This window comes from Sus scrofa, chromosome 11 (assembly GCF_054392235.1).
Source record: "Sus scrofa isolate SSC_HxYL_T2T_F1_AM1 chromosome 11, Sscrofa_HxYL_maternal_Yorkshire_Landrace_v2.0, whole genome shotgun sequence".
Lineage (NCBI taxonomy): Eukaryota > Metazoa > Chordata > Mammalia > Artiodactyla > Suidae > Sus > Sus scrofa.
Genome location: NC_139393.1, coordinates 4,449,886 through 4,462,083, shown reverse-complemented (window position 1 = coordinate 4,462,083; position 12,198 = coordinate 4,449,886). Strand labels below are relative to the sequence as shown.

Sequence of the window (12,198 nt, the reverse complement as noted above, 5' to 3'; positions counted from 1 at the left end):
CTTATGACCTCATGTAGTCTTATCTCTGTAAGGTCCTGCCTCCAAATGCTGTCCCACTCGGGGTAAGCGCCTCAACCCGTGAATTTGGAGGGGATCTCATTGAAGTCATAACAGGATGTGCTACTTTCGTCTTAGAGGCTTGGGATTATATTCAGAAGCATCCGACTGTGTCACAGAATTTTTAAACTGACAACCTTTCGATGCTCTTCATTGTTGGGAGAATCCAGCCTTGAGATTGGTGAACCTGCTTCAGAACCTGCATGTGGCATCATGGGCAGGTGGTCAGTTTCACAGCTGTAGTCTTTTTTTTTTTTTTTTTAAGGTTCTTTTTTATTGTAGTAAAATACACGGAAGATAAATTTTACCATTAACATGGTTTAATATCATCACGGTGCTGTGCACCTATCACTGTGACTAGTTCCAGAACATTTTCAACCCAAGAGGAAAGCCTGTACTCATTAAGCCCTCACTTCCTCCTCTGCCCTTCCCCCCCAGGCCCAGGCAACCGCTAACCTTTTGCTCTCAATGGATTTGCTTATTTTGGACATTTCTTATCAATGGAATCATACAATGTGTGCTTTTGTGTCTGACTTCTTTCCTTCACTCGTGTTTTCCAGGGTCATTTGTGTGTCAGCAGGTGTCAGTATTTCATTCCTTTTGATGGCCAAATAATATTCCAGTTGTATGGCTGGTCCACATTCTCTTTATCTGTTCTTCAGTGGGTGGACGTTGTTTATACTTTGTGGCTATTATGAATAGTGCTGCTATGAACACGTGTGTACACACATGTACACAATGAATGGTTTTTAACTATGGGGCAAATACACCTAGGGGTGGAATTGCGGGGGGTCTTAGGGCACGTCTATGTCTAGCTTTTGAGGAACTGTCAAACTGTTTTGCACAGTGGTTTTATGCCCAACTATTAGCCATGTGCAAGGGTTCTGATTTCTCTACATACTCTCCAGCACTCGTTATTTTCTGTTTATTAGTGTTCCTGTTGCTACCTAGTAGGTGCGAAGTGTTGTGATTTTGATTTATATTTCCCTCTTGATTAATGCCGTTGAGTATCTTTTCATGCGCTTGCGATGTATCTTTGGAGAAATGTCTATTCAAGTCCTTGGCTGTTTTTTGATCGGGTTGTTGGTCTTTTTGTTGTTGAATTGTATATATATTCTGGATACTAGACCCTTCCCAAATATATGATTTGCAAAAACTTGCTGCAGGCTCTTTGATGTCCTATGGATGTTGTTTGTGCCACCCTTCTTATGGGAAGAAGTCCTGCGTGGTTTTTAATGCCATATTGTCCAAAAGAAAATATACCAATACTAAACATCAAAAGCAACATAAAAATGGTTCGGTAAAACTCTGGGGTTGGGGTGAGGATGGAGGAGGAAGAGAAGCATGTCAAATGTTTAAATAAGAATAGATGAGAAGAAAAAGAATTTTAAATATGGAAATTACTTTTCTGAAAGTCAGTATATTAATTACAAGGGGAAAATCAGGAAGATGAAATGGGAAACGTTAACCAGGGAAGATTTTTTTCCCCCCAATTTTATGACCATTTTTATTTTCAGATGAGATTAAGTGACCACAAGACAAAATTAAAAGCATTGTAAATTAACATATTTGTTTGGGTTTGAGGTCTCATTTGTTAACACAAACACTTGAACTTAAAAGAACTTCTGGTAAACCAAATGTGAATTTTCAATAGCACTCCTGTTTATAAAAGAGGAGGAAAAGAAATGAATGAACCCAGCGAAAACCATTCTTCCTAAACAGACTGCTGACTGGTGCGCAGATGGTAAGAGCCTCCTGCTCGCGCTGAAACTTACAGCAGAACAGTGCAGATCCTGCAGCTTTTGGAACTGCCAGCCACATGGCCTATGATCACCTCCAGATGATCTGTATCACCTCCAGCCAGTGAGGTTTTAAGGCATCGTTCCTCTAGTTCTGTGACTTCTACTCTTGAAGAAAGGTCCGAAGTTAGTGTTTAAATCAGGGGCATTTTCTTCATATATATGTAGGCACAAACGGAAAGGCAAAGGAACCTGAAAATATCCTTCTGCAGTTAATGTCTCTAGAACTCAACTCTTTTATAGTGAGAAGGCCGCTCCTGCATAGGAATTTAAATAGACTGGCAGATTGCCTGACGTTTAGTTTTGACTACGATAAATGACTGTTACTACTACCTGTACCTCATGATTACTAGTTACAGTTTCTCAGAAGAGACTAGTAAAATTGTTTATGGCTATTAAGGTTGGTAAAGGAATTTTTCCTTCCTTCCTTTTTTTTTTTTTTTTTTGCTTTTTAGGTCCCCGCCCATGGTATATGGAAGTTCCCAGGCTGGGGGAGGGGGGGGGGCGAATCAGCGCTACAGCTGCCGGTCTACACCACAGCCAGAGCAACGCCAGATCTGAGCCGTATCTGTGCCCTACACCACAGCTCACGGCATTGCCGGATCCTTGACCCCCTTAGCGCGGCCAGGGATCGAACCCACATCCTCATGGATAGTAGTCGGATTTGTTTCTGCTGTGCCACAATGGGAACTCCTTTATTTCTTACTGAAGGAATATCACCACCTTAAAATCTCCCGGTGGCACTTTCCGCAGCGATGCTCACCATCTGACAACTTACTTTATAAAACCTCAGTACCACATACTAGATACACCGAGAAAAAGTAAGATCCAGTCAAAGAGAGAGGAGCCGGCTCTCTGACCATTGAGGACAGTGAAGCATCTTATTGAGTCCCTTTGAAACAGGCCCCTCAACGTCTAAGGAATCAAGGGACACAGCTGTAAACAAGAGGATGAACTTGCTCCCAGCTGCGCACTGCCAAGTTCGCCGGTTGTGGACGAAACTGTGAGCGATTTCTAAACTTGCTGTGCTTCAGCTGTGGCCTTACCAGGTCACTAAACCAAGTGCAGTATGAAAGGGGGCAACACCGCTTTCTTATACACAAACTCTGACCAATCGTGGGCGTCACGGAGCAGAGGCTATGTGGACAGCGTGAGGAGGTACGGCCTGGGTACCCCCTAAACACACGGACACTTCCCACTCACATCATTTTATGGGGTTAGAGGAAGATAAGGATGCGGTGATTGGTATGGAGTCTGCGGTTCATCCTGGACTTCCTGTAGAGGAGACCGGGGACGCTGGGGTCCAGGCACACGGCCACTTGCTGTCTGTAAGGAAGTTACCCTCACCAGAAAGGTGGGGGGCGATCCTGCCTCCTGCATAGGGTTGCTGTCAGGATGAAGCCAGACGCTGCAGGACAAAGTCAGGACGGTGCCAGGCACACAGGAAGCCCCAGTAACTCAACGTCGGCTGACAGTATCTTCTAAGAAAAAGACTCATATCTGCAAAACTGAGTCTGCCTTCTGCTGCTGCTTCTTTTTTTTTTTTTTTTAGGGCCGCACCCGTGGCATATGGAGGTTCCCAGGTCAGTGGTCAAATCAGAGTTACAGCTGCCGGCCTACGCCACAGCCACAGCAACGCCAGATCTGAGCCACATCTGTAGCCTGCCCACAGCTCACAGCAACACTGGATCCTTAACCCACTGAGCAAGGCCAGGGCTCGAACCCGCATCCTCACAGATACTAGTCTGGTTTGCTAACCGCTGAGCCATGACGAGAACGCCCTTCTGCTTCTTCTAAGTGCTCTGATGATTTTTCTGACCTCCCTCTCCCAGGTTATACACTTAAATTGAGCCTGGACATCAACCCATCACAGCTTTACGGTCGTTGTACTGGCTTCGCTTATTCAATTCTTTGTTTCTCTGTCCAATTTCTGTTTTACTCCAGAGCCTTTCGGTTCTGCTGGAAGAAAATGGCCAGGAAGTCTGGCTTCTTGCTGAATCCCCAGTAGCCAACAGAGGGCAGAGTACACTGTAACCCAGTAGCATGTATTTGTGGAACGAATAATTTGATATTAAAATGTTAACTTACTAGGTTAAGAAAAGTTGGTGGCTGGTGCTTTTAAAAATACATAATTTTATGTAGCTGAAAATACCCCCCTCCAAGTGCAATGAAATGAAGCTCAGTACTTGGAAAGAGGCTTCCTGAAGAATGGCTATTTTTTCCTTCGATTCTGTGGGGCGAGAGGAAGAGTGATCCCCAGGCCTGACTCCCCGCGGTGACCCACCCGCCCAAGTGTCCGACGATGTTTGAACAGCAGTGTCTTGGCTCTGAGTAAAACCGCCTTGTGTTCCATGGCCGTGGACTTACAAGGGAACTCCGCGGCCAGCACATCTCATGCTCCCCTTTAAAGGGGAAGAAACCCGGGCCAACAAAAAGCAAGATTCTTTTTCTGGTAGGGCTGGGCCTAGATTTCAGGGCGCTGACTTCCAGACCGTGTCGGGAGGGTCACTAGCTCCTTTAAAAATAATCACTGCTGTTTTAATAGCATCAGCACCTGTGGTTTCAGCTTCCGCCAGACAGGAGCTATTAATTTCTCTTCCTCAAAGCCGCGTCGCTGGTCCGTCGGAACCTTGTTTGCTCGTTCGCTGCAGTTGTCTCCACCGCCAGGGCCAAATGCTGAGCGGAGGCACCTTTCCGCTTGAATCCAATAAATCGCTCTGCCCAAATATAGAAAGAGAAGCGACACCAACCATCCAGACGGCGGCCAAATTTGGCAAGTCTTCGCGGAACGCGATCCTTCCACCTGGTAGGGGCCTGAGCCCAACCCGCAGCCCCAGGCGTTCTTCCTCGGCGGGGCCAGGGACCAGCCGTGGCCTCTCTGCTGGGAGTCGAGAGGGACAGTTAGGCTGAGTGGAACTTGCGTGTCTCTAAAGTGGCGCGGAATTACACTCCTTCTTCGGAAAGTGTTGAGCATCCAACCAAATCCCGAATGCCTAAGACCGTCCACAAGCAAGTCTGGTTTGGCCTTTTTGCCGTTAGTGCTGTTACTGTGTTAGCGAGGCCCAGGCTGCCTAGGTTCGGTTCCGCCTCGCAAGCGATCAGCTCCACCGTTGACCGCCCGCGGCCGCGGGGCTCTGCTCCGCCCAAGTCCAAAGGCGAAGGGCTTGCGCCCCCCCCGCGGGGGGGGCGTCCGGGGGAGGGGGCGGCCGCCAGCGCGCATGCGCACGCCAGCCTCTCTTAAGAGCGCAGCGCAGCGGCGCGGCGGGCGAGTCGGAGCCGGGCGCGCGGGGGTGCGGGCGGCCGCAGCGCTAGGCTTCTTCCGTAGCCCCGGGGGCTGAAACTTCCGTGGGAGGCGCCCAGCGGCGCGCACCTCCGAGGGCGCAGCAGCCGGGGAGAGGGGGAGCCAGACCCAGCGCGCGGCGGTCGGAGAGCGGTGGAGGGGAGCGGGTGAGCCGCCCGCTTGGACCCGCGCCCAGCAGCAGCCGTGGCCGCCGCCAGCCCGGTCGGCTCCCGGGACTGCGGCAGGGCGCGCCGGCCCCCCGTCCTCGTCCTGGACGCCTGCGTGCGCCTGGAGGATCGACCGTCTGGCCCTCGGAGCGGAACGTGGGGGCTGCGCCCGGGGGGGCTGCCCGGGCGGCGCGGCCGGAGCCATGCGGACCGAGTTCCGAGCGCCGGAGGCTGAGCGCGGCCGGCCGCTGCACTTGCTGCCCGGAGACCTCCGTCCGCTGTCCCCCTTCCTGGCCCCTTCTCGCCTCCCGAGAGCGGAATAAAGGCGGGGAGACGCGCCCCGACTCGCGCGCGGGACGCTGAGGCTTAAACTCTGCTGCAGCGCCCACCGGTCGTCCGGCTCCAGCGAGCGTCCCCTCGGGGATGCACGGGGAGGGTCCCGTCGCGGGCGCAGCCTCCGGGGGCCCTCTGACTCGCTCCCTCAGAGTTCTGTTGGCGAGTGCCCAGGAATTCAAGGCAGCCCCTGCTGGGACCCGGCCGAAGGAGGGCATGGCTTAGCTCTCGGACTTGGCGGCGGGGGCGGTGGCCCGCGCGGAAGGCGCCGCGGAAGGGACACTCGGCGAAGAGGTCCTGGCCTCAGCACCGCGGAGACCGGGGCTCCGGGCCGCGACCGCCCGGAGTCGCCGCTGCGCCCTCTGGAGACGCGCCGCCGGTGCCCAGGGTGGTGCCATGTGGGGCGGACGCCGCCCGGCCGCCTCCTCCCGGGACGCCGCTTCGTTCCTGCGGCTGCTGCTGGCCGCGCTGCTGGCGGCGGGGGCGCGGGCCAGCGGCGAGTACTGCCACGGCTGGCTGGACGCGCAGGGCGTCTGGCGCATCGGCTTCCAGTGCCCGGAACGCTTCGACGGCGGCGACGCCACCATCTGCTGCGGCAGCTGCGCGTTGCGCTACTGCTGCTCCAGCGCCGAGGCGCGCCTGGACCAGGGCGGCTGCGACAACGACCGCCAGCAGGGCGCCGGCGAGCCTGGCCGCGCGGACAAAGACGGCCCCGACGGCTCCGCAGGTAGGCGGGCCGGGCGGATCGGAAAGGGGAGGAAGGACCGGGAGCCTGGAGAGGGGAAAGGAGCCTGAAGTTGCAGAAAAGGGTCTTGGATCGGGAGGCGGTGCTTGCCTTCTGGCCTGGCTATTAATTTGTGCAAAGTGGGGCACCAGCCCGCTGCCCTGGGCCTCAGTTTCCCCATCTGTCTGCTAAGGGTGGCACGGCCTGGATTTTCCGAAGAAAATCTCACATCCAGGGCAGAGCGAGCCACAGGGGGAGCCCCGTGTACCTCCCTCCCGGGGGCCTCTGTGCTCCCCTCCCAAGTCTCCTGTCTCCACAGGGCTTCCTCCTAAGAAGGGTTCAGGTCTTGGGGCGCCCCCCGCGAGGGGGCTGCAGGGGCACTCGAAGGCTTCTCAGAGGGAAGGCAGCTCCTCCGGGCTTGGCGGGATGCGCTCCGTCAGACTCTAGCCCGGGGGATTCGAACCCTAAGAGGCGGTTCCCCGCCACGGCCCGGGCCTCGCTCGGGTCTCCTTACCACGTCACAGTCGGTAGGTGTGACATCAGAGCTGTGCCAACCCTGCGCTTTGTGGCTCTTGATTTTTTTTTTAATTGAATTTTTTTGAAATTGCCCAAGTTAGAGATGGAAAAATAAACACATGCGGGAAAGCGTGTGATAGGTCCCACTTCCACCCCTTGTCACAAGCCTCAGCCCCCCTCTCCCAGAGTCACCCGGAGTGTGCGGGAGGGAGGGTGCGGGGTCGGGGAGGGGCGCACGTGGCATCGTCAGAGGGGGGCGTGTCGTCTGTTTCCGCGGCTGGTCAGGAGGAGGAGGGGACCCTCTCCGCCCCGAGCCCAGGGCTCCAGCCGCCAGCGCCGGGCTCTGCCGGTCGGTGTTGGCAGAGCCGGCTGGGGCGTGGTTGAGCGGCCGCTCCTTTCCGGGCCCTTCCCCTTGCGGTCGAGCACTTTATTAGCTACTCCTCCTGGCCCGCCGCCGCCGCCCGGACTCTGAAGAGGAGGAGGGTGGGTAATGCCTGAAGTGGTCCTGTCTCAAAACGAGAGGCAGGCCCAGCGTGGCAGGGTGTGTGGCCCCAGCAGAAACCCGGGGCTGAGCCCAGGACAGGCTGCTTACTCTGCAGCGGCCACGCTGGGCGGCCAATGGTCTCCCCAGAGTTGGGGGTGACCGGTCAGACCGACCTCTCGGGATGCAGTGACATGTGAGGGCACCTTCTCAATTCTACTTTTGAATCTTTTTTCCCTAAAATTTCTGCACTTGTCTTGTGCAGTCGTGATGGTCTCCGTGGCTGATGAAGCAGTGCCCACGACGCACAGAAGCACCTTTTTATCGAGTCTGTGTGTCTTCTCTATTAAAATCCAATTAAATTCCTGAAAAGGGAAGTTACTCCTCCCCCAAACCCCTCATATGGACTTGGACTGCTTTGGGGTATTTTTTTTCCCCCACTCTTGTTTGTTCACTTCTTGTTGACCTATGGGGCTGGCCTCTTAATTTAGACAGTGAGCCCACAGCACCCGGCCCTGCGGCCTGGCACACGCCGCGGTTACCCCACGAGCCAGTGTAACCAGGGCAGGGCCGCCCGCTCAGGGGGCACTCTTAGGAGCACGCTGTTTACTCTGCTCAGCATCGAAGGGGAAGGCCACCTTCACTGTCAGCCTTTGCCCACAGACGTCTCCAGTACGTTTTCCTGACAAGGCATCATTTCTCTCCAGCTCCATGTGGGACCATGTTCTACAAACACTGATTGCAGACCTACTGAAGGAGCGGGATTACAGGGAGAGCGGCTTGGCGAGCGAGGCTGGGCCCTGCCCTCATGTGGCATCTGGTCAGATAGTCAGGGAGGTGGCCCAGAGAACCCAGATGGCCGAGGGGCTTGGTGACACAGGGCGGGGTTCTGCAGACCCCTCCCGGCTGGTTCTCTGTCCCCAGTCGTGCCTGCTCTGCCTGCTCCTCCCCGAAGGTCTTTTTAAGTAAAACAGTTGAACCGAGGAGCTCGTTACCGATTTTTGGTAGTTTTCATTTCTATCTTTACAGTTCTGTTTTCCAGAGTAATCCTCACTTGAGAAGTGGGTGCCCTCAGCCACCTGGTCTCGCCTGGCCCCTTGGCTCAGGGGAGGCTCTTTTCCTGGAACTAATGTTCCAAGTGCCCTCCTTGGTACCTTGTTTCATGCTGAGCTGGGCAGCTTCGCCGGTGCCAGGCCCCCCTCCCAAGGACCAGCCTTCAGCTTTGGAGAGCATCTGTGGAGGGCTTTTCTTTTTTCTTTTCTTTTCCCGTTTTTGACGTCCGTGTCCTACAGACTCTTTTTGGAAGTGGCTGTGTCTAGGGTCCGACCTCAGTTTTTTGTTTTTTTTTTAATTTATTTGCCTATGAAACAAGAACTTAAAAAAAAACCCAGTAAAAGAAGTTTGCAAGGAATGTAAATAACTGCCTTGGGGCGGGGGAGGGGTTTTTACATATTTTCACCCCGTTTCTGTGTAGACTCTCCACCTGCCTTTGAGAGCGGACCGAGGTGTAGGCAGTACAGTTACTGCAGGAATTCTCGGCCGGTCTGAAACCCTCAGGCTCCCACTCTGCCAAGCTGGCTCTTTGCCTCCATGGATGGCAGGTCGTGTGTTTCGCGGGTGGTGTCCCCACCGTGGCTGTGGGGGCCGAGCCGCTGGCCTTTCCCCAGCACGTGAGGGAGCACATGCCGAAGGACCGTGGGGCCCGGGGGGCTGCTGATGAGCGCCCACACCGGCCCGGCCTGGCTTCCCGGGGTCTGGGTGATACATCGCCCGGCGCGCGTGCGGGCGTGGCCGGTTTCACCGCCTCCTTCCGGGAAGTCATCGGGTTCTGTTTCTCTCCCTCAGTCCCCATCTACGTGCCCTTCCTCATCGTCGGCTCCGTCTTTGTCGCCTTCATCATCGTGGGCTCGCTGGTGGCCGCCTGCTGCTGCCGCTGCCTGCGGCCCAAGCAGGAGCCCCCGCAGAGCCGGGCGCCGGGCGGGCCGCGGCTGACGGAGACCATCCCGATGATCCCCAGCGCCAGCACCTCGCGCGGCTCCTCCTCCCGCCAGTCCAGCACGGCCACCAGCTCCAGCTCCAGCGCCAACTCGGGGGCCCGGGCGCCCCCCACGAGGTCGCAGACCAACTGCTGCCTGCCCGAGGGCCCCCTGAACAACGTCTACGTCAACATGCCCACCAACTTCTCGGTGCTCAACTGCCAGCAGGCCACCCAGATCGTGCCGCACCAGGGCCAGTACCTGCACGCCCCCTACGTGGGGTACACGGTGCAGCATGACTCGGTGCCCTTGACCCCGGTGCCGCCCTTCCTGGACGGCCTGCAGACGGGCTACCGCCAGATCCAGGCCCCCTTCCCTCACACCAGCAGCGAGCAGAAGATGTTCCCAGCTGTGACCGTGTAGCGCCAGGCGGGGCCGGTGCCCGCGCCGCCCCGGAGGGCGGAAGCTGTGGGCGGGGGAGGCGTCTCAGCGCCGAATAGGACCCCATCCTTTTTGGATGGGCCTCCTTGGCCCCCAGACTGCGTGAAAACGCCTGTCTCCCAATTCGCGCTTCTGGATGCGGTTTCACGGATGATTTAGGATGCTGCCCATGGCTGTGTGACAGGTGTGAGCCCTGAAGTGCCCTTGAGGTATGGCTGGCAAGAGGATTTTGTAAACTGAGAGGTGAAGGGTGTTTACTCTTTTGCTATTATTGCTTCTTCTCGTTTGTCCTTGTAGAAGTCTGGACGGAATAGCTCTAACCTCCCTTTCCCCTGGGCCGGTGTCTAATCAGCATCCTTGGTGTTGGGGGGGAAGAGCACGGTCACCATGAAAGGACCCCGACTCGGAGGCCGAGGTCAGTCCTTGATCTCAGCGTTTCACAGGCACGTCCTAATCGCATTGTAAACAGATATATGTATAGTCTATTTTTATGCTTGGGGGGGGTCTCTTGGGTGCTTTTTTACCTTGCGAGGAGATCTTATCACACAGGGGTTTTCTACATTGTAAAAAGCGACCGGACGAAATCCGTATCGTGACTTAAATGAGGCTTCCGACCTCTGGGATTTTAGCCGTGGCGTGTGCTGGGTGGCACGGTAGGGAAACCGCGTGCCCCCTCTTGGTGGTATATTTTGAATTTCTGACCTAGAGGGGCGTCTGAGAAGACGTAATTAGACTTTTTATATTGAAATCGCAAACTCTCATCACCTGCTACTTCCCCAGGGTCCTTTTAGTGTGGCCACGTGGTGTGGCTTGGCATCTCATTCTCTTTGTGCTCCGACCTCGCTGTCCACACAGTAACTGAATGCAGGTCGTGACTCTCCTTATGCAGGAGCATCGGCTTTTCTGCCCAGATCAGATGAAGCATTTTCTTGGCTTCCCCGGGCAAATTCAAAGACCTGCTTTACAAAGCTATTTAGTGTAGCTCCTTAGCCACAGTCTGGGACTTGGGATGAAATTTAAAACCACCAATACGATTGACTTTGCAAATCCTAGGCTTTTTGGACTGTTGTTATCAAAATGGCTTATTTTTCGAGCAAGAGGGACTGTTACCTTGAGAAAAGCTTTTCAAGGAGATATTGCCTTTCTTCCCCACAAAGTTCGTTTTTGGTTTCCTCTCTTTTCGTCCTCACCAAGCACTGTGGTCATCACCAGTGCTCTGAATTAAGAAATTCGAGGGGATTTCTTTGTGTCCTGTGTACTTACAATAAACAAGCTGAAGTATGTCCAAGTAGGTTTCCAATTGCCACCAAAACCACGCTGTGTAATTAGGCAGTTGTCAGGTGTGGTCTTTTCCATATTTATATCTGTGTCTGTAGTTATCTGTCTGTCATCGGACATCAATGCACACATTCTGTCACCCATCTGTCTCGTGGCTGGATAATGTCAAACCATTGTTGGCAATTGGTACCCACAAAGCTACCCCATCAAATTTGTTTTAATAACCAAAGGCAAGGGAAAGTCATTTTACTTATTAATAAATATTTTATGGTATGAATTCCTTGGGGAGTTGAGTTTTTTGTTTGTTTGTTTGTTTGTTTTAGGGCTGCACCCGTGGCATATGGAGGTTCCCAATCTAGCGGTCTAATCCCAGCTGTAGCCGCCGGCCTACGCCACAGCCACAGCAACACCAGATCTGCGTGGCATCTGCAACCTACACCAGAGCTCATAGCAACACTGGATCCTTAACCCACGGAGCAGAGGCCAGGGATCGAACCTGTGTCCTCATGGATACTAGTCAGAGTCGTTTCCACTGAGCCACGACGGGAACCCCTGAATTGGTTGTTTTTTTTTGTTCATTTTCTTTTTATTTGGTAATTTTTCGAATGGTCTGCAAAACCTGTTCATAGAATTGCTGAGAATCCTAAACATTGCTTTCTAGAACCAAGAGCCTATTTTTGAAAGTAATTCATATCTAGGAAGTTACAATGTGTCCTGAGTCACTGGGTCTTATTTTACTGTCCCTTGGGAAATGGTGACAGCCTAAGACCAATGGTTCTGCTGGGGTCCTTATTTTATCATGCTGATGTGTGTTCTGTCCATTGTCTTTGGTGGAGGACTCCAGCTTATCTACAGTAAAATTCCTAGGAATTTGGAGGTGAAAGGGGCCTTAGATCACCCGGCCTAGGGATTGGCAAACCTTTTTTTTTGGTAAAGAGTAAATATTTTAGGCTTTGCAGGCTCTGTTGTTCCTCAAGCTCTTGAGCTCTGTCACCGAAGGACAAAGGCAGCTGTAGAAGGTACATGCACAAGCGTGGCTGGGTTCCAATGAAACCTGAGGATGGACCCCAAATCTGAACTTCATATAATTTTCAGATGTCACATTTTAAAATGTCAGTGTAAAAGCCATGGTTCAGTCCCTCATCT

At 53.8% G+C, this 12,198-nt stretch overlaps 1 protein-coding gene across 1 annotated transcript; it reads left to right on the top strand.

The window, feature by feature from the left end:
* The first annotated feature begins 5,123 nt into the window (after positions 1-5,123).
* SHISA2 (shisa family member 2) lies at positions 5,124-11,329 on the top strand. The gene is made up of 2 exons (XM_003482858.5): positions 5,124-6,363; positions 9,203-11,329. The coding sequence occupies exons 1-2, from the start codon at positions 6,033-6,035 to the stop codon at positions 9,754-9,756; spliced, it is 885 nt and encodes a 294-aa protein (XP_003482906.1). The 5' UTR covers positions 5,124-6,032; the 3' UTR covers positions 9,757-11,329.
* Positions 11,330-12,198: the final 869 nt, after the last annotated feature.